The 22,054-nt window shown below is 38.8% G+C and overlaps 1 protein-coding gene and 1 pseudogene across 1 annotated transcript in view; one reads left to right on the forward strand and one right to left on the reverse strand.

The window, feature by feature from the left end:
• Positions 1–1,210, reverse strand: part of LOC127487782 (grancalcin pseudogene) — a 46,354-nt pseudogene extending 45,144 nt beyond the window's left edge.
• The window catches only part of LOC108175946 (zinc finger protein 271-like), a 124,092-nt gene continuing 103,042 nt past the window's right edge, over positions 1,005–22,054 (forward strand). The window contains 1 exon segment of the mRNA XM_070052161.1: positions 1,005–1,232. Coding sequence (XP_069908262.1) covers positions 1,020–1,232 — 213 coding nt within the window. The 5' untranslated portion in view covers positions 1,005–1,019.

Here is a 22,054-nt window from a genome sequence, read left to right on the forward strand (position 1 = left end):
TGTGTAGCTGGATCCCTGAGCAATCACTGTGTCTGGATTAAGAAAATCAGAGTTCCCTGTGTGCCTGGGGTAGGTCATTGCAGAGGTATCTGTGCTCACACTGAGGACCGCACAGATCCATTTTGTGGTACATATGCCTGTTTGATAGGGATGCGTAGTTACTGTTGGCTCATCCTGGGCATTGATCACCATGGAAGAGATGAGGTAGTGATCAGTCCTCATTTGGTAGACACTTTGGTTTCCTTTTCATTTCTTGAATATAATGAAGGTTTGCCTATTTAATTTTCTTTAGATATATATACACCCAGGAGTAGGACTGCTAGACCTTATGGTCTTTCTATTGGAGGTGTAGTAAGGATATAAAAGAGCACAAAGAAATTATAAGTTGTAAACATCAATTTCTAAGTCATAAAATGCGAATATATTGGATAATGTTTATATAGAGAGGTAATCCATAAAAACAAATACAACTGATAAAATACATTATTAGAAATACCAATTATATATATATAATATATATTCATATTCTACTAATTACTAAGTACCAGCAAGAAACAAATAGAAAATAGTATTAAAGGACAATAGGCAGACTAGAAAAAAACGTGCAAGAGAAATGAGAAAAAGGATTAAATTATGCAGTATCTTTAAACATTCTTTAAATCAATATGAAAATACAGACGACTCAACATAAAAAGAAGTGCACACATAGAATGAATAAGAATGGCTCTGAACCAATAAACAGCCATTAAATTGTAACTGACCTGAAGGAAGTTCCTGCAACACCCAAGTAGGATCTTCTAAGGAAGACGGACCGGGAGGCGGGAGGGAGGCCAGCAGTTGACAGGACCAGGGAGGAGAAAATCCCTCCTGCCACAGCGAGGCTGGAGCCGAAGACACAGTTGTGGAAATCAACCGGACTCCCTCTTATTTTTCCCATCTGTCACGACCAGAACTCCTGTGTCCCGCTACAGAGGATGCTGATTGGCTGCGTCTTTTAGACTTCGTGCCTGCACACCACAATGCAAGCTGTCCAATCAAAAGTGGTGGCTGAAAGCTGCGAAATCCCACGGGATGTTGACGTCATAGTAGTCTTCGGTTACCGGGAGGAGACAAGGTCTAGGACTGGGCCCCGTTGCTGGGGATCTGCAAAGGCAGCCGGCCTTGCTGGTCTCTGTCCGCGGTTCTCTGACCTTACATTGAAGGACGCCGCCCACCTCGGACACTGGGAAATGGTGAGTGTGGGGCCCGGGCTTGAGGAGAGGGGGAGGCGGAGTTCCTGGAAACTGTTGGAAAAGGCTGGCAGGATGCTGGCCTCACAGAGGTCATCTCTCTAGTCCGTAGGCCCCATCTCGCTGCTGGCCTGGCCCTTCCCTCGGCCCCCTCTGGTCCGCAGTGTGGGGACTCCGGGTGTCCTGTCCCTTTCCTGCTCACAGCCCAGGGCCATCTCTGGGCAGCTGCTGGCGGCAGCCCCTGCCTTCCCCGTTGATGCAGTGGGGACAGGAAGGTCATTCTGGGGAATATGGGCTGTGTGGAGGGTTCAGGCAGCGAGGAGCTGTCGTTCAAGGGGTCCTTGCTTCCTCTTTTTTCCCAGGGGTAACATGAATCTCCAAGTTTTCTGAATATGTGGGAGTCTTGGTTCACTTAGTCTAAGTCTTATGCTTAGTGACCTCAGTAGAGCTCTTCTGCGGGCCTGACCTCATTTTCTATCGGAAATAACAGTGTCATTGACACTGTTAACAACAGAGCAGTTTTATTTCTCTCAGGGATTTGGTCCAGGTTTTAGGGGGGCAGGAGGACACTGTAATTTGGTACTTGGGTGTCATCTAACCCATTACACGTTCCCAAAATATAAATTTTAGCTACTCACATTCATGGGTGTTTTAAAGACTGTTTCTGTTCCATGACAACCTTCCCAACCCCAAAGATATAAGTCTAGATTCCTAAGTTAGTTTTCACTTTTATTTTGGTATAGAGTGATTTTTTCAAGGTTATTGAAATATAATTGGCAAACAAAATTTGTATATAGTCAAGGCCTGCCACCTGATGTTTTGAAATGTGAGGGAACTTCTAAAAGTTTATAGAAATTCATGTGTTCTATTTTAATTTTGTTTGGGGCACCTCCATAGTGTTTTTCATAGTAGATGTAGCAATTTACATTCCCTCAAACAATTTATGTTTCTTTTTCTCTTCATCTGGTCCAATACTTGTCATCTAATTTTTGACAATAGCCATTTCTACATATGTAAGGTGATAGCATCATGGTCTTGGTTAGCAGTGCACAGCCCCTTTTAAAATATCTGTTGGCTGCTTTCATATCCTGATTGGAAAAACTGGTCTGATCCTTTGTCTATTTTTAATTACAGTTATGTGTTGTGTATTTCTTTGTATTACTCCCTTAATCATACTAGGTCTGCCAATATTTTCTCCCATTTTCTGTTTTCTCTTTTTAGTTTTCCTTTTAGAATGCAGAATTTTTGTTGTCTTTTAGTTTTTTGCAGTTTTCCTTCCTTTTGTCACCTGTGCATTTTGTGTCATATCTGAATCATTATTGAGGCTTGATACTAACACAGCTGTTTTAGGCATTTGTGAAGTGAATATTCTCTTTCCCTATCTGTTTGTGTGTATGTGTGTTTGTGTTTTTTTCTTTCAAACTAATTAAGAAACTTGTAAAAACTATTTGGAGTACTTGGTACCAAATCAGAGTTAGATGATAAGAGTAAGGTCCTAGTGTTACATAGAACAGTGGGGTGACTATCGTTCAGAGTAATGCACTCCTTATTTTATGAACAAATTAAAAAAAGATATTCCAAGGCTCTGATTATGAGCTATAATGTCAGAGAAGGGAAAATGTATCCTGATTTGATCATTACACATTGTATACATGGATTAAAATTTCACACTGTAACCGTAGATATGAATAATTGTTGTCAACAAAATATAAACTCAGATCCACATCTTACTGGGTATATAATGTTAAGGGATATCCAACTATTTAAATTAGAATCACAGCTACAATTAAGATCTTTGGAAGTATTTTATAAAGAGAAACATAATCTGAAAATAACTGAATTGGTGTTTTCCCAGGAAAAGTGGAGAAATTAGGAGGTGGTACTTTATGTTATATTGGTACTTAATACATGTTTTAAACTGTTTCACGTAAGCAAAATGAAGTGATTCTTTAAGTGCATATGTTATTAATTTGAATTAGAACAGTATCACACAAGAAGTAGGGAATGAAATGGTAGATTAATTTTGTTGAAAAAATTCTTGAAACGTGCATAGTATTTCATGCTTATCATTGTCCATGAATTGCAAGGCTCCTCATATTTATGATTTTAAATATTTTTGAGGCTGGCGCTGTGGCTCACTAGGCTAATCCTCCGCCTTGCAGCGCCAGCACACCGGGTTCTAGTCCTGGTCGGGGCGCCGGATTCTGTCCCGGTTGCCCCTCTTCCAGGCCAGCCCTCTGCTGTGGCCAGGGAGTGCAGTGGAGGATGGCCCAGGTGCTTGGGCCCTGCACCCCATGGGAGACCAGGAAAAGCACCTGGCTCCTGGCTCCTGCCATCGGATCAGCGCGGTGCGCCAGCAGCAGCGCACCGGCCGCGGCGGCCATTGGAGGGTGAACCAACGGCAAAAGGAAGACCTTTCTCTCTGTCTCTCTGTCTCTCACTGTCCACTCTGCCTGTCAAAAAAAATATTTTTGAACCAAAATGAGTATATTTAATTTCATGTTCCATAAAAATGTGAAACCCTCTCATATCCATTGGTATTCAGTTTCTTCTGTGAAGCCCAAACTCAGGAGCCTGTCTGCCCAGTCCTAACTGTCCTTTGATTGAAGTGAATGTTTCATGCTTTGTACTGCATTGGGAGCTACATAATCGTAAACATAGTCTAATATTAACATGTTTCCATTAATCTCAAAATTCTTCATATTGCTTACAGGAAAGCCTCGTTCACCATTAATTAATGCCTGTCCCAGACAGGCATTAATCTAAACTCTGTCTCCAGAGATTTGCTTTTTCTGGACATATCATATAATGGAATCATACAGTGTTATAGTATGTGAGGTTTTGTTTCTAATTTCTTGTTTTTGAGTTTTTATTTTTGTAGTCTGTCATTCTGATTGCCAAAAAGTGTACTACTAGAAAATATATACTACACACTGTTATTCTTACATATCAGCATTTGAGTTGCTTTCGCATTTGGTTTTCATAAACATTGCTGCAGTGAGCATATGTGTGCATGTTGATTTTTTATCTTTTGGCATATCTGGGAGAGAAACTGCTGAGGTAATAAGTAGTCCATGTAGAACACACTAAGAAACTGCAAATTATTTTTCACAGTGGCTGCACTATGGTCCTAAAAGTGTATGAGGGTTCCATGTTCTCCATTTATCTGTGTCAGCATTTATCCACAGCTGAATCACAATCATTTTACTGAATATTAAGTGATTTTTTTAGGTTTTGTTTGCATTTTTTGAATATTAAATGCCTTGTTGAAATAATTGCTTGCTGTTAAAAATTTTATGCTTATTCTGATATTTTTTAATTTTTCCAGTACAGAATCTAAGGTTTTTATTTCTTAAACTTCTTAGTGCATTTTGACTTTGATGCTACCTTGAATGTTAATGTTAATTATATTTTCAGAATATTCATTACTACTAAACAGAAATGTAATGGATACTTGTATCTATTTTATATTCTATAACATTGTGAATTTTACTTTGGGTTTTTAGTGAATTCCTCAGGATATGTTTTACTTACAAGATTTTTTTATATAAAAACACTTCAATTTGTTCATTAAAATAAGACATTTTAAAGACTTTAAAGACTTTATTTGAAAGATGGAGTTACAGAAAGAGGGGTAGACACACACACACACACACACACACAACAGAGAGAGAGGGAGACAGAAAGAGAGAGAGAGATATCCTTTGTACTGGTTCACTCCACATACGGCCTCAATGGCTAGGGCTGGGCCAGGTTGAAGCCAGGAACCATGAGCTTGGAGCTTCTCAGGACTCCCAAGTGTATCTGTTTTTATGCTAGTACCACCTTTTGATTACTTTTGCTTTTGAATTAAGAGAATGTGAGACCTCCAACTCTGATTTTATTTTTAATAATATTTTGGGTATTTGGATCTTCGACATGCCATAGAGTTTTCTGTATATTCTATTTTATTTTATTTTCTGCAAGAAATAACTATTGAGGTCTTATAGTCATTTCAATCTATAAGTCATGTAGGATCATATTGACTTGTTACACATATTTTATAATCAGTGAATACAGTATATATTTCCATTTATTTGTATGTTAATTAATTCCTTTCAATAATACTTTATAGTTTTCAGTATTGAGATATTTTATTTCCTTGGCTAAGTTTTTTTCTAAGTACTTCATTCCTTTTCATGCTATTCAAAATTCAATTATTCCCATTTTTAATTTTTTATAAGGTGGACAAATTTCATGTGTTTCATATATACAGACTTAGGAACAGTTATACTTCTCACCTTACCTTCTCTTCTACCCATAGTCCCGACTTACTTCCATCCATCCTTTCTTATTTGCCTTTTAATTTTTAGAATAGCATACTTTCAGTATATATTATAAGTTTAAATGCCCACTAAGTAAAAATTCAACAAATAGTAAGTAGAAAACAGACAAAAAAAATGCTGTTCCTCAAGAATATAAACAAGGCCTGTCAAGCAGTAATCTGTTCTTGAAATGTCAATTTTATTCATATACATTTATTTTGTTGTACTCTGTATACTACTTATTACAAATCAGGAAAGATATAGGATATGTGTCTTTTTGGGTTTAGCTTATTTCACTGAGCATAATGGTTTCCAGTTCCATCCATTTTATTGCAAAATACAGGATTTCATTTTTTTGCCCATTTTTTTTTATTTAGTAAATATAAATTTCCAAAGTACAGTTTATGGATTCAATGGCTTTCCCACCCACCCATAATTTCCCTCCGACTCACACCCCTTCCAGCTCCCACTTCCTCTCCCATTCCATTCACATCAAGATTCATTTTCAATTATTTTTATATACAGAAGATTGATTTAGTATATATTAAGTAAAGATTTCATCAGTTTGCACCCACACAGAAACACAAAGTGTAAAATAGTGTTTCAGTACTAGTTATAGCGTTACTTCACATTGGACAACACATTAAGGATTGATCCCACATGAGAAGTAAGTACACAGTGACTCCTGCTGTTGACTTAACAATTTGACACTCTTGTTTATGGAGTCAGTAATCTCCCTAGGCTCTAGTCATGAGTTGCCAAGGCTATGGAAGACTTTTGAGTTTGCCGACTTCGATCTTATTCCGACAGGGTCATAGTCAAAGTGGAAGTTCTCTCCTCCCTTCAGAGAAAGGTACCTCCTTCTTTGATGGCCCATTCTTTCCACTGGGATCTCACTCGCAGAGATCTTTCATTTAGGTCTCCCTTTTTGATTCTATCAGTTAGTGTTAGCAGACACTAGTCTTGTTTGTGTGATCCCTTTGACTCTTAGACCTATCAGTGTGATCAATTGTGAACTGAAATTGATCACTTGGACTAGTGAGATGGCATTGGTACATGCTACCTTGAAGGGAATCTATTGGCATCCCCTGGCACGTTTCTAACTCCACCATTTGGGGCAAGTCCGATTGAGCATGTCCCAAATTGTACATCTCCTCTCTCTCTTATTCCCACTGTTATATTTAACAGGGATGACTTTGCAGTTAAAATTTAAACACCTAAGAATAATTGTGTGTTAATTACAGAGTTCAATCAATGGTACTAGACAAGACAAAACGAAACAAAATACTAAAATGGATAAAGTTTTACATTGTACATTAACAGTCAGGACAAGAGCTGTTCAAGTCACTGTTTCCTATAGTGTCCATTTCGGTTTTTTTTAACTTTTATTTAATGAATATAAATTTCCAAAGTACAGCTTATGGATTACAATGGCTTCCCCCCCCCATACCGTACCTCCCACCCGCAACCCTCCCCTTTCCCACTCCCTCTCCCCTTCCATTCACATCAAGATTCATTTTCGATTCTCTTAATATACAGAAGATCACTTAGTATACATTAAGTAAAGATTTCAACAGTTTGCTCCCACACAGAAACATAAAGTGAAAAATAATAGATGATTTTTTAAATGATGATGAAATCAGATCAGACCTATTGTCATGTTTAATCCCAGTAAGAGTCAAGTTGGGAATTGATAATTTCTTTTTTTTTTTTTACAGAAGATCAGTTTAGTATACATTAAGTAAAGATTTCAACAGTTTGCACTCCCATAGAAACACAAAGTGAAATATACTGTTTGAGTACTCGTTATAGCATTAAATCTCAATGTACAGCACATTAAGGACAGAGATCCTACATGAGGAGTAAGTGCACAGTGACTCCTGTTGTTGACTTTACCAATTGACACTCCTGTCTATGGCATCAGTAATCTCCCTATGCACCAGTCATGAGTTTCCAAGGCTATGGAAGCCCTCTGAGTTCTCCGACTCTTATCTTGTTTAGATAAGGTCATAGTCAAAGTGGAGGTTCTCTCCTCCCTTCAGAGCATAGTGTCCATTTCACTTCAACAGGTTTCCCCTTTGGTGCTAAGTTAGTTGTCGCTGATCAGGGAGATCATATGATATTTGTCCCTTTGGGACGGGCTTAATTCACTCAGCATGATGTTTTCCAAATTCCTCCATCTTGTTGCAAATGACCGGATTTCATTGTTTTTCACTGCTGTATACTATTCTGTAGAGTTCATGTCCCATAATTTCTTTATCCAGTCTACTTGCGATGGGCATTTGGGTTGGTTCCACGTCTTAGCTATTGTGAATTGAGCTGCAATAAACATTAGGCTGCAGACTGCTTTTTTATTTGCCAATTTAAATTCCTTTGGGTAAATTCCAAGGAGTGGGATGGCTGGGTCGAACGGTAGGGTTATCTTCAGGTTTCTGAGGGATCTCCAGACTGACTTCCATAGTGGCTTCACCAGTTTGCATTCCCACCAACAGTGGGTTTGTGTCCCTTTTCCCCTATATCCTCTCCAGCATCTATTATTGGTAGATTTCTGAATGTGAGCCATTCTAACTGGGATGAGGTGAAACCTCATTGTGGTTTTGATTTGCATTTCCCTGATTGCTAGTGATCTTGAACATTTTTTCATGTGTCTGTTGGCCATTTGGATTTCCTCTTTTGAAAAATATCTATTGAGGTCCTTGGCCCGTCTCTTAAGTGGGTTGTTGGTTTTGTTTTTGTGGAGTTTCTTGATCTCTTTGTAGATTTCTGGTTATTAACCCTTTATCTGTTGCATAGTTTGCAAATATTCTTTCCCATTCTGTCGGTTGCCTCTTCACTTTCCCTACTGTATCTTTGGAAGTACAGAAACTTCTCAATTTGATGCAATCCCAAATGTTAATTTTGGCTTTGACTGCCTGTGCCTCCCGGGTCTTTTCCAGAAACTCTTTGCCTGTGCCAATATCTTGAAGGGTTTCTCCAAAGTTCTCTAGTAACTTGATGGTGTCAGGTCGTAGATTTAGGTCTTTAATCCATGTTGAGTGGATTTTTGTGTAAGGTGTAAGGTAGGGGTCTTGCTTCATGATTCTGCACGTGGAAATCCAGTTTTCCCAGCACCATTTATTGAATAGATTGTCCTTACTCCAGGGATTGGTTTTGGATCCTTGATCAAATATGAGTTGGCTGTAGATGTTTGGGTTGATTTCTGATGTTTCAATTCTGTTCCATTGGTCTATCCATCTGTTTCTGTACCAGTACCATGCTGTTTTGATAACAACTGCCCTGTAGTATGTCCTGAAATCTGGTATTGTGATGCCTCCGGCTTTGTTTTTGTTGTACAAGATTGCTTTAGCTATTCGAGGTCTCCTGTGTCTTCATATGAATTTCAGCATCATTTTTTCCAGGTCTGAGAAGAAGGTCTTCGGTATCTTGATTGATATTGCATTGAATTTATAAATTGCTTTTGGGAGAATGGACATTTTGATGATATTGATTCTTCCAATCCATGAGCATGGAAGATTTTTCCATTTTTTGGTATGCTCTTCTTTTTCTTTCTTTAAGGTTTTGTAATTCTCATCGTAGAGATCTTTAACATCCTTGGTTAAGTTTATTCCAAGGTATTTGATTGTTTTTGTAGCTATTGTGAATGGGATTGATCTTTGGATTCTTCCTCAGCCATGGCATTGCCTCTGTATACAAGGCTGTTGATTTTTGTGCATTGATTTTATACCCTGCTACTTTGCCAAAATCTTCTATGAGTTCCAATAGTCTCTTAGTATAGTTCTTTGAGTCCCCTAAATAAAGAATCATGTCATCTGCAAAGAGGGATAGTTTGAGTTCTTCCTTCCCAATTTGTATCCCTTTAATTTCTTTTTCTTGCCTAATAGCTCTGGCTAGAACCTCCAGAACTATATTGAATAGCAGTGGTGAGAGTGGACATCCCTGTCTGGTCCCAGATCTCAGTGGAAATGGTTCCAACTTTTCCCCATTCAATAGGATGTTGGCTGTGGGTTTTTCATAGATTGCTTTGATTGTATTGAGGAATGTTCCTTCCAAACCCAGTTTGCTTAGAGTTTTCATCATGAACGGGTGTTGTATTTTATCAAATGCGTTCTCAGTGTCTATTGAGATAATCATATGGTTTTTCTTCTGCAGTCTGTTAATGTGGTATATCACGTTGATTGTTTTGCGCACATTAAACCATCCCTGCATACCAGGGATAAATCCCACTTGGTCTGGATGGGTGATCTTTCTGATGTGTTGTTGCATTCTATTGGCAAGAATATTATTGAGGATTTTTGCATCTATGTTCATCAGGGATATTGGTCTGTAATTCTCTTTCAGTGCTGCATCTTTTTCCGGCTTAGGAATTAAGGTGATGCTGGCTTCATAGAAAGAATTTGGGAGGATTCCCTCTTCTTCGATTGTTCTGAATAGTTTGAGAAGAATTGGAGTCAGTTCTTCTTTAAATGTCTGGTAGAATTCAGCAGTGAATCCATCTGGTCCTGGGCTTTTCTTTGTTGGGAGGGCCTTTATTACTGTTTCAATTTCTGTCTCAGTTATGGGTCTGTTTAGGTTTTTGATGTCTTCCTGGTTCAATTTAGGTAAGTTGCATGTGTCCAGGAATCTATCCATTTCTGATAGGTTTCCCTGTTTGCTGGCATACAAGTCCTTGTAGTAATTTCTGATGATTCTTTTTATTTCTGTGGTGTCTGTTGTTACGTTTCCTTTTTCATCTCTGATTTTATTGATTTGGGTCTTTTCTCTTCTTTTTTTAGTTAGTTGTGCCAATGGGGTGTCAATTTTGTTTATTTTTTCAAAAAACCAGCTCCTCGTTTGGCTGATTTTTTGTAATGTTTTTCTTGATTCAATCCTGTTGATTTCTTCTCTGATTTTAATTATTTCTCTTCTCCTACTAGATTTGGGTCTGGTTTGCTGTAGGTTTTCTAGATCCTTGAGGTGAATTGAAAGCTCATCCATTTGGTGCCTTTCCAATTTCTTGATGTAGGCACCTATTGATATAAACTTCCCTCTTAACACTGCTTTTGCTGCGTCCCATAAGTTTTGGTATGTTGTGCTGTTATCCTCATTTACTTCCAGAAAGTTTTTGATTTCTCTTTTGATTTCTTCTATGACCCATTGTTCATTCAGGAGCATGTTGTTCAATCTCCATGTGTTTGCGTATGCTCCAGGGATTCCTGAGTTGCTAATTTCCAACTTCATTCCTTTATGGTCTGAGAAGGTGCATGGTATGATTCTAATTCTTTTGAATTTGCTGAGACTTGCTTTATGGCCTAGTATGTGGTCAATCCTAGAGAAGGTTCCATGTACTGCTGAGAAGAATGTAAAATCTTTAGCTGTAGGATTGAAAGTTCTGTATATATCTGTTAGATCCATTTGGGCTATAGTGTCGTTTAAATCTACTGTATCCTTGTTGATCTTCTGTCCTATTGATCTGTCTATTTCTGAGAGTGGAGTATTGAAGTCCCCCTGTACTATTGTATTGGGGTCTAAGTCTCCCTTTAAGTCCGTTAACAAATCTTATAGATAAACTGGTGTGGTGCCCTGTAGTTAGGTGCATATACATTGATAATTGTTATATCTTCCTGTTGAATTGATCCCTTAATCATTATGTAGTGTCCCTCTTTGTCTCTCTTAACGGTTTTTGTGGTAAAGTTTATGGTGTCTGAAATTAAGATGGCTATGCCCGCTCTTTTTTCATTTCTGTTGGCATGGTGTATCTTTTTCCAGCCTTTCACTTTCAGTCTGTATGGATCTTTGTTGGAAAGAAAGATGTGTTTTTTGTAAGCAGCAAATAGATGGGTTTTGTTCCTTAAGCCAATCAGCCAATCGGTGTCTTTTAACTGGACAGTTCAGGCCATTCACGTTCAATGTGACTAATGATAAGTGGTAACTTTGCCCTGCCATTTGCCAAAGGTAAGTTCTAATATATGCTTTGAATTCCCTGTGATCTTTTGCTGTGAGCTTTCCTTCCTTGGTTTCCTTCCTTTACCTTCTTTCATACTGATGACCGTGTTTCTTTGTTTCTGTGTGTAACACATCTTTAAGCATCTTTTGCAGGGCTGGACGAGTGGCAACAAATTCTTTCAATTTCTGTTTGCTATGAAAAGTCTTTATTTCACCTTCATTCACAAATGATAGCTTTTCAGGATATAATGTTCTGGGCTGGCAGTTGTTCTCTCTTAGTACCTGGGCTATATCTCGCCATTCCTTCCTAGCTTGTAGAGTTTCTGATGAGAAGTCAGCTGTGAGTCTGATTGGAGATCCTCTGAGAGTAATCTGACGTTTCTCTCTTGCACATTTTAGGATCTTTTCTTTATGTTTCACTGTGGAGAGTTTAATTACAACGTGTCGTGGTGAGGATCTCTTTTGGTCGTGTTTATTAGGGGTTCTGTGAGCTTCCTGTACTAGGATGTCTCTGTCCTTCTCCAAACCTGGGAAATTTTCTGCTAATATCTCACTAAAAAGGCCTTCTAATCCTTTCTCCCTCTCCATGCCTTCAGGAACTCCTAGAACCCGAATGTTGGGTTTTTTAATAGTATCCTGAATATTCCCGACAATATGTTTTAGATTTCTAATTTCCTCTTCTTTTCTTTGGCCTGACTGTATCCTTTCCTGTTCTCTGTCTTCTAAGTCCGATATTCTCTCTTCTGCTTCACCCATTCTGTTTGTAAGGCTCTCTATTGTGTTTTTCATTTGATCTATTGAATTCTTCACTTCAGTCACTATCCCAGTTTCCTGTTGTACTAGTTGTTTCGTTTCATTTTGATTCCTCCTTAATATTTCATTTTCACGAGAGAGATTTTCTATCTTGTCCATTAAGGATTTCTGTAGTTCAAGAATTTGTTTTTGAGAACTTCTTAATGTTCTTATCAATTTTTTGAGATCTGCTTCTTGCATTTCTTCTATGTCATCATCCTCATAATCTTGAATTGGGGTGTCTTTTTCATTTGAAGGCTTCATGGTGACTTCCTTGTTTTTATTACCTTGGTTTTTGCGTTTGTTATTTGGCATATTGGAGATATTTGGTTTCTTCACTGTGGTGCTTTTTCTTGTTATACTATGACTCTAGATTAAGTGGACTATCTGTTTTTGATGGAGCCTTAGGGCTTGAGATGGGTGTGGCCTGAGAGCTCTGTTTGGTGTGCCAAAGGTGACACTCCCAGGTTGGTCGTGGTAGACCTCTCTCTCTCTCTCTCTCTCTCTGTTTTTTTTTTGATTCAAAAGGGAAGTTATTCTGCACAGCTGAACGAAGTTGGAGGTAGTTAGCAGGCAAATGATATACCCACAGGAGCCAGAGATCAGAAGCTCTTTCCCAAGGACCACACAGGGAATCTGTTTGGCCCTCGGAGTGGGCTCAAATTCTCCTTCAGTCTCCCACTGGGTTGCCAAAGTTACGGAATTGTAGCGTCTCTGGAGAGTGCTCACGTGAATTCCGTGAGTTCTCTCCCCCACCGTCTCTTTTTTCACAGTCTCAGTTCAGTAGCACCACAAATTTACTAGGTCCTAATCTCCTGTTAATTCGCCCCGCCCAGAGTCAGGTTTTTCTGCTAGGCTCAGGGCCAGTGCAGACCTGAGGTCACTCTGCTTATGACGTATGTCCAAGATGGCGCCTGCTCTTTGTCTTGCTCGCCCTTGAGAGGTGAGCGGAGAGAGAGAAACCCGTGTCCGTACCAGTCATCTTTTTTTTTTTTTCCTCTCTCTCTCTTCCAGTTAGCCTGGTGAAGTTCCCCCCCCCCCCCGGGGGTCGTTCCCTCTAGTCTCCTCTCTCCGCTTGCCTGCCGGTGTCTCGGGCTATTGAGGTTCGGCTCACCTCGCGTTCCAGCGCTGGTGTGTTGAGTCTGCCGCTGGTGTCCCGAACTGTGGGCTCCCCCGCTCTCCACGCAGGTCCGCTCCCCTTCCAGTGCTGATGTGTGGACTCGGAGCCCTGGACATCCCAAGTCTCCCCGCTGTTGTCTGTGTGGCATGCATTCCCCTTTGAGCACTGGCGCGCAGACCCTGCAGCTTGCGCAGCTCGTTCCTGTGGCTCGGCTTCCGCGCGGTGGGCGACCTTGTTCTCCCAGTAGGTCCTCCAATTCACGGCCACTCAATCCAGAAGAGTTTCCTCTGCAATATTTTCCTGGTTCTTTTTTCTGAGGCTACCGTAACTCCCCTTTTATTAAACTAAATTTTCCCGGACTATCGGTGTGCGCCCTCACTATTCCGCCATCTTGGCTCCGCCTAAATAACATTTTTTAAAAACTTTCCTCCATTATTGTGAGATTCTGAATTTCCCTGTGATTTTTAAAATACTCAATGAATTAGTTCTACATAATATTAGTTCTACATATAACATGTAGAATCTTATTTTAAATAAAATATTTATTTTAAAGACAGGCTTAGAGAGAGAGAGAGAGAGAGAGAGAGATCTTCAAGATCTTCCTTCTTTTCACTCCCCAAATGACTGTGTTGGTTATGGATGGGCTAGGCCAAAATCAGGAGCTTCATCAGGTGCAGTGAAACAAGGATATGGAGCATCTGGGACTCAAATCAGAGCCCACATGGGATTTTGGTGCTGCAGGCAGAGATCCAATCTGCTGTACCATAGTGCCACTCTCCCCTTTTTTAAAGATTATTCACTTATTTGAAAGGCAGATATCACTGATGAACCAATGACTATGAGGCAGCTCAAGGGCAGAGCAATGGGCACTGAAAGAATTAAAGGAAACACAAAATAAAGAGAAGAAAAGCAGAGATCAGCGTACTCTCACATGATAGCACAAGAATGCCACTTCTCCCTTGCTCCTCACTTTATTGAGATGTGCAGGGTTAATCAATAATTGTTATTGTGTTTGGGGTTACAATACAGTAAAAATACGGATAGTGGATATATTCTATTAATGTACACAAATATATGTCAGTACAGAATGTATGCTCAAAAACAAAGTAATTAAAGGAACATAATTAACAAGGTTGTAACCCATCATCTGAATTTCCAAGTGCCAGGCAGTCTGGTAAAGGTCATCAGACAGCTTTTAATCCATATATCACTTGCATGGAACAAAGATCTCAGACATTGTTTGGCCAGACATCCTGTGTGACTATAGTATGCCTACAAGTCACAGGCTTTATTTCAAAAGGCATATTTATGAAGAAAATCCTTAGGGTATGCTAAAGTATTCCCAGATACCAGTACAAGCAATCAGTGACAAGTATAGTTTATAAGAACAAGCATGGTTCAGCACAAGGGAAGGTAAATTTAACAAGACTTTAGCAAAAGTTCAACAAAGGTAAAATGAAAGAGAATAAAAAACTCCCCACAGGAAGGGCGAGAGAGAGAGAGACTTCCCAGATGGCCACAACAGCCACAGCTGAACCAGATGGAAGTCAGAAGGCAGGAGTATCAACTGAGTCTGCCACGTAAATGACAGTCACCCAAACACTTGGAGCCATACTTCACTGATTTTCCCAGGACATTAATAGGGAGTTGGATTGAGAGTAAAACAACTAAGACTTAAACTGGTGCCCAAATGTGATTCTAGCATCACAGGTGGCATCTTGACCCATTAAACCACGATGCTGGCCACAACTGTCGCTTTTTTAAAAAATCACTTATTTTTCTCACAATAATCACAATTTGTATTTCATAACATTTGCATCCCTTATCATTTTGGGTTTCTGCCTTTGACATTGTAACTACCACCTTTTTGTGCCATCAGTATCTATTGTAAGCTGATCCTGGTAATTTGAAGCCACAGCTGTTCATGTGATTTCCATTGTGATTCCATCAACTCCCTGAAATTGTAATTCTCCCTTGCAACCTTTATGTACACAAGTTTTCAGAGAAAGTAAAGGCAAGACTTGACTATTGATCCTTTCTAGATAACATTTTGCAGATTTTGTGGATGCTTATGAGAATCTAAATTTACTTTTTATTTTTGAAGGTGTGTGGCATACATCTAGATAGTCAAATCCTTATTCAAAAAAATCATTTTAAAGGCAGAGTAGAAACGATAGATGGGGGGATCCCATCTATTTGTTCACCCTCCAAATTGCTACAGCACCTGGGACTGAGCCAGTCCTAAACCATGAGCCAGAAACTCCATCTGGATAGCAGGAAACTATGTAGGCCATCATCTGCTGCCTCAAAGATGCATTAGCATGAAGCTCGATCAGTAGTACAGAATAGGTGGTACTCTAATCCAATACTTAATATGGGATAGGGATGTGCCCAGTGGTTGCTTAATCGAATACACCACAACACCTCCCCCCTAGCATTGACATGTTTATTTTGACTTTGTAATAATATGGTCTTTATTATAGCTTTGTTGAAAAAAATTAATATTTATTTTTAATTCAGTTGTAATGATCTGTGCTTCAATCACTTTGTATATATTCACTTATCTTTCCATTATCTCCCCTACAAAGTTATTCATTTTTTTCTTACACTGATAATAATGTTTTTCACAATTGCATGACTTTTTAAATCTTTTTTTAAAATTATAGCTATTATCAGTGCATATTTTGAATATTTTAGTCTGAGCTACCCTAATACTATAAGCTTGTGGCAAGCTTGGTTAGCATTTTGTGAAGTCATCAACTCACCCAAATTTCTATAAGTTTCCTGACAATGGTCAGGAAACATTTTCTCACAGTTTCTCAAAAACATGATAGGCCACATGTTTTTTATTCTTTCTGGATGTTTATGAAACCCTAAATTTGCCTTTGATTTTTGAAACTTCTGTGTAATTCTATATATGTGAATCCATCATTTCATGTATTATAGAACATAATATGATCTTTGTGTGTTCTGTATTTCTGGGATTTTTTTCATATTTTCCAATATTGATATATTTATAATGAATTGCTTATCAGAAAATTTTATATGTCTGCATTTTATACCATTATTACACTTTTCAAATTGCACTTTTCTTCTCACAGTAATCACACATTTTATTTCATAACATGTGCAACCATTTTTATTTTTGTTTTGTCAGTAATCACAACACATTTTTATAACATCACCATGCCTCTTTTTTTTTTTTGGTCTGTTAATCTATTACTATGACTTTTGTGTATCACTAACATTCTACTCAGCTAGTGGTGATAACATGAACTTGTGCCAATCTTGGTTAGAGTTTTCATTGTGAGATCATCAGCTTGCTCAAAGGTCTGTAAAATCTCCTGGCAAATTTCATGTATATAGTTCAGAGTTTTAGGCCAGTTGTCTTTATTCTCCCTTTTCAGCTAACATATTTTACCTTTTCTGGATTTTTACCAGTGGTATATGAAATTTTCCATCACGTATTTCTAGACCTTGCTATATTTGTGTGAAGTGCAAAGATCTCTTCAAAATTTAAGATACTCAATTAAAAAAGTGATTTTAAACTTTATTTTAATGAACTCTTTTTCATCAAATATCTTTATATCTGCTAGTTACTCCATTATTATTCCTACCAAGTTGTTCAGTTTTACTTAAAGATTTAGCAACATATTTTATATCATGAATATCCCTTTTTGTTTTTGATTTTGTGTTTGAATTTACTGTTCTATCTATCTATCTATTATCTATTTGTCTATCTATGTATCTAATATCCTAGTTTAAGGGAGTCCTAGTATTACCAATCTGGAAGCATCTTGCTTGATTTTTTAGATTATGATGTCAACACGTCACTCAAAATTCTGAAAGTTGTGCTAGCAATATTCATGTACACTGTACATGATCTGTCTAGATTAAGTTTAATCTTTCACACTTTCAAAGTCGCATATTTTTAAACTTTCTTGATTTTTATGACTCCAAAGTTATCATCCACTGAAATTTTCCAAATTGTAGCTCTAGACACACTTTATCATAAAATTATTCCAGTAGGTGGAATGATCTTTGTTTTGCATTCATTGATTATTACTTTACTTTCACTTCAAATTTAATTGTAAATAACTATTTTTCAACAAATTACCTTACATCTAATTTTAAATAGAATTTATGGAATGTAAATTAAGATTTCATTTTAGAAATTTTCTTAAGTTTAGCTCTGGATACTAGGATGATTTCTTTAAGTTTATTTTCTCAAGCATCTTGGTCATTCCTAGATTCATGGTATTGGGAGATTCTTTAGTTTTTTAATGTAGTGGAATGTTTCTCCACCAAGTACTCTTTTATCTGCTTCTCACTATGTTATTGCTCATATCGCATTACTCAGCTTTGCTCCAATAATCTACTTTCTGTGTATTAGATAAAACATCTGTATCATCCACTTTATTTTGGGGATTTTTTTCGTTAGATCTGGAAAGAGACTATCAGTCAATTTATTCCAATTGATTTCACTCTTTTTTGGAAATGTAACATTTTAAAAAAATTTATTTATGGTATATAAATTGCATGTATTTCTTATATACAGATTCAGGAACATAGTGATATTTTTCACCTACTGTCCCTCCTGCCCATGCTTCCACCCCTCTTCTTCTTCCCTCTCCTATTCCTATTCTTAAATTTTTTCAAAAAAAATTATTTGAGAGATACTTAACAGACACACACACACACACACACAGAAAGAGGAAAAGAAGCCTTCTATCCATGGATTCACTCCCCAAATGGCTGCAATGGCTGGATTGGGCCAATCTGAAACCAAGAGCCAAGAGCTTGTTCCAGGTCTCCCACATGGGTGCAGGGACCCTAGCACTTGGGCCATTTTCTACTGCTTCCCCCGGTCATAGCAGAGAACTGGATCAGAAGAAGAACAATCAGTACATAAACTGCTGACCATATGGGGTACTAGCACCTCAAGCAGAGGCTTAGCCTACTACACTACAGTGCCAGACCCTCCCATTCTTAATTTTTACACAGACTTATTTTCAGTTAACTTTATACACATAAGATTAACCCTACACTAAGAGCTCAACAAATAATATGAAGAAAAAGCATTGTTCCTCAACAGTTGAGACTAGGGCTATAAACCATCATTGAAATTCAGAATATCAATTTCACTCTTATAGGTTACCTTTTAGGTACTCTATTAGTTATTACAGATCAGAGAAAGCATAATATTTGGCAAATTTCACTATGCATAATCATTTCCAGTTTATTTCATTTTGTTGAAAATGACAGGTTTTTTTTTTACCACTGTGTAATTTTCCATAGTGTATTTATACAAGAATTTCTTTATCCAGACTTCAGGTGATGAATATTTGGGTTTATTCCATATGTTACTTATTGTGAATTGAGCTGCAATAGACCTGAGGGTACAGATCACTCTTTCATATGCTGATTTCATTTTGTTTGGTTAAAAATCCAGGAGTGAGATGGTTGAGTCATATGGTAAGTCTATATTCATATTTCTGAGGTACGTCCATATTGTGTTCCGCTGTGGCTGTGCCAGTTTACATTCCCAAAAAACATGGACTGGGTACCATTTTCCCCACATCCTCACCTGTATTTGTTGTTTTTTGATTTCTAACTGGTGCAAGAAGAAACCTCATGGTGGTTTTGATTTGCACATCCCCAATGAGTAGTAATTCTGAGCATTGTTTTCATGTGTCCGTTAGCCTTTTGAATTTCCTCTTTTGAAAATATGTCTAAGTCCTTTGTCCATTTCTTAACTAGATTATTTATTTTTGTGTTCCTGAGTTTCTCGAGCTCTTTATAAATTCTGGACATTAATCCTTTATCAGTCACATAGTTTGCAAATATCTTCTCCCATTCGGTTGGTAGTCTCTTACTTTGCTGAGTGTTTATTTTGTAGTGGAGAAGCTTCTCAGCTTGATGTAATCCCATTTGTCAAATTTGGTTTGGTTACCTGTGCTTCTGAGGCCTTTTCCAAGAAATCTTTGAGGCCAGCACAGTGGTGTAGTAGGCTAAGCCTCTGCCTGTTATGCCAGCATCCCATTTGGGTGCCAGTTCGTTTCCTGACTGCTGCCCTTCTGATACAGCTTTCTACAAATGAATGTCCATTGTCACTCTGGAGTGACTGTGGGAGTCCAAAGCATGGCATAATGTTCTTAAGCAATGCTATGGATACCCCCTGTGCCTTTTCTGTTCTAGTTAGAAAGGCTTCTAGCCATACTTGGAAAGTATTTATTACCTGGGTAAGATCTACTATAGCTTAACCTGCCTTTCTAATACCTTCCTTCATGTAGCTACTTTCATCAGTAAACCACTGACATTTGGAATATCATTAAGAGCCCTGAGGCCTTTAACCTTTTTGTATCCTCTATTTGGCTTTAAAACATACAAGATAGGTGTATTACAGAGAGACATGGATATAAGAGACCATGTTTGAGAAACTTAATTAACTTTAATGAAGCACCTAAAGATGATAACAATCTCTTACAAAGGGACTGGACACTTAAACATAATTAAATCTTATGAGACATAAGCATACCCTCTACTTAACACACTAAGACAAAGTAAATCTTTTAGAGCATATTTACCATTAACTCTAATAATATAATTCTTTGAGGATAGAGGTCCTTCATGGGAAGTTAGTACACATTGGCTCCTGTTAATTTAACAATTAACACTCTAATGTGAGATATCAGTGATCACCCAAAGCTCTTGACATGAAATCCCTAGGGTGGAAGCCTCTTGAATCCATGAACCCCATCAGGTTTTAGACAAGGCAGTCCAGAGACCAGAGGCTGCAAGCTAGAGCATGCTAGGGAGAGAGAACAGGTGAGAGGACAGGCAAGAGAGAGAGATGGGCCCACCACTCTCCAGACTACTTACTAACTTCCAAAAGGCAAGTGGTTAAATAGCCCGATTAACAAGTGGATGGATACAGGCGAGATTACATGGAGACAAAGAGGTTATGGCCTCCAGCTCATGAAACTATTTCATTGACCAGTCCCATATCACCATATGGGCACCAATTTGTATCCTGGCTGCTCCTCTTCCCATCCAGCTCTCTGCTGGTGGCCTGGGGAAGCAGTGGAGGAAGGTCCAAGCTCTTGGGCCCCTGCACCCATGTGGGAAACCCAGAATAATCTCCCAACCACTGGCTTCAGATCAGCACAGCTTTGGCCATTGTGGCCACTTGGGGAGTGGACCAGCAGGAGGAAGACCTCTCTTTTGTTTTTAAGATTTATTTATTTATTTGAAAGTCAGAGTTACACAGAGAGAGGAGAGGCAGAGAGAGAGAGAGAGAGAGAGGTCTTCCATCAGATGGTTCACTCCCCAATTGATCACAATGGCTGGAGCTGTGCCAATCTGAATACAGGAACCAGGAGCTTTTTCTGGGTCTCTCATGTGGATGCAGGGGCCCAAGGACTTGAGCCATCTTGAACTGCTTTCCCAGGCCATAGCAGAGAGCTGGATTGGAAGTAGAGCAGCTGGGTCTCGAGCTGGCACCCATATGGGATGCTGGTGCTTCAGGCCAGGGCAGTAACCCACTGCACCACAGTGCCAGCCCCTGGAAGACCTCTCTCTCTGTCTCTCCATTTCTCTGCCTGTAACTCTGCTCCTCAAATAAATAAATTAATCTTTAAAAATACAGGATAAAGCATTATAAGTATATTATGATTATGCTTGTATAAATAATATCTGGATAGGAAAATGGTTCAAACTATAATATGGTTTTATCAAGCTACAAAATCTTTTTTGGAAAGAGAAGAAATTCTGTAAACAATTAGTTTAAAAACCCTGTAATTCCATCATCCAGGAAACCCACTGTCCACGCTGAAGTAGGTTCTGCTTTGTGACTGGTCTTTCCCCACTTAGCTTATTCTTTAGGCAACTTTTAACAGTCACATAGTATTGATATACCACAATCTATATGCATACAGTCATATTTGATATTATAAATTATTTGCAATATTTCATTGGAAAAAACAGCATAGAGTCAGGTCACTACCCTAAATTACTGAAATAGCTCTTATGGAAGTGACCATCAGAGTTTAAAGGAAACTGGTTAGAAATAGGGCTGGGAGTAGGGGGTGGGACTAGTGATCAGGTGGGGGTGCCTGCAGTGGAAAATGCAAGGAATGCATGTGGTTATCTAGGGGAATCTACTCTGCAGGGGTTTACAGATGTAAAATCTTAATGTTTTGCACTTAAACATGGTGAAATCTACATCTGAAATAGACTGAAGAATTCCTGAGCTCTAAACTCTGTCCTAAGCAAATGAAATTTGTCTCAAGTCTTTGTCTTGCACAGGAGACTTCACCTTGAGCCAGAGGCAAGGCAAGGCCTGGAGGGGCATCCTCCCTTATATCACTCTTGCAATCTGAGCTGTGGGTTGAAGCTGACCACGCAAAGCAATAGAGTAGGAAGCAGAGAATTGCTGCGTGGATACTTAGAAAGGCATGGGTGGTTGGGGCCAGTGCTGTGGCACAGTGGGTTAAAGCCCCAGGCTGCAGTGCCGGCATCCCATATGGGCAACAGTTCATATCCCGGCTTCTCTTTTGATCCAGCCCTCTGCTATGGACTGGGAAAGCAGTAGAAGATGGCCCAAGTACTAGGGCCCCTTCATCCATGTAGAAGACCCAGAAGAAGCTCCTGGCTCCTGGCTTCAGATAAGCTCAGCTCTGGTCATT

Source organism: Oryctolagus cuniculus, chromosome 11 (genome assembly GCF_964237555.1).
Source record: "Oryctolagus cuniculus chromosome 11, mOryCun1.1, whole genome shotgun sequence".
Taxonomy (NCBI): Eukaryota; Metazoa; Chordata; class Mammalia; order Lagomorpha; family Leporidae; genus Oryctolagus; species Oryctolagus cuniculus.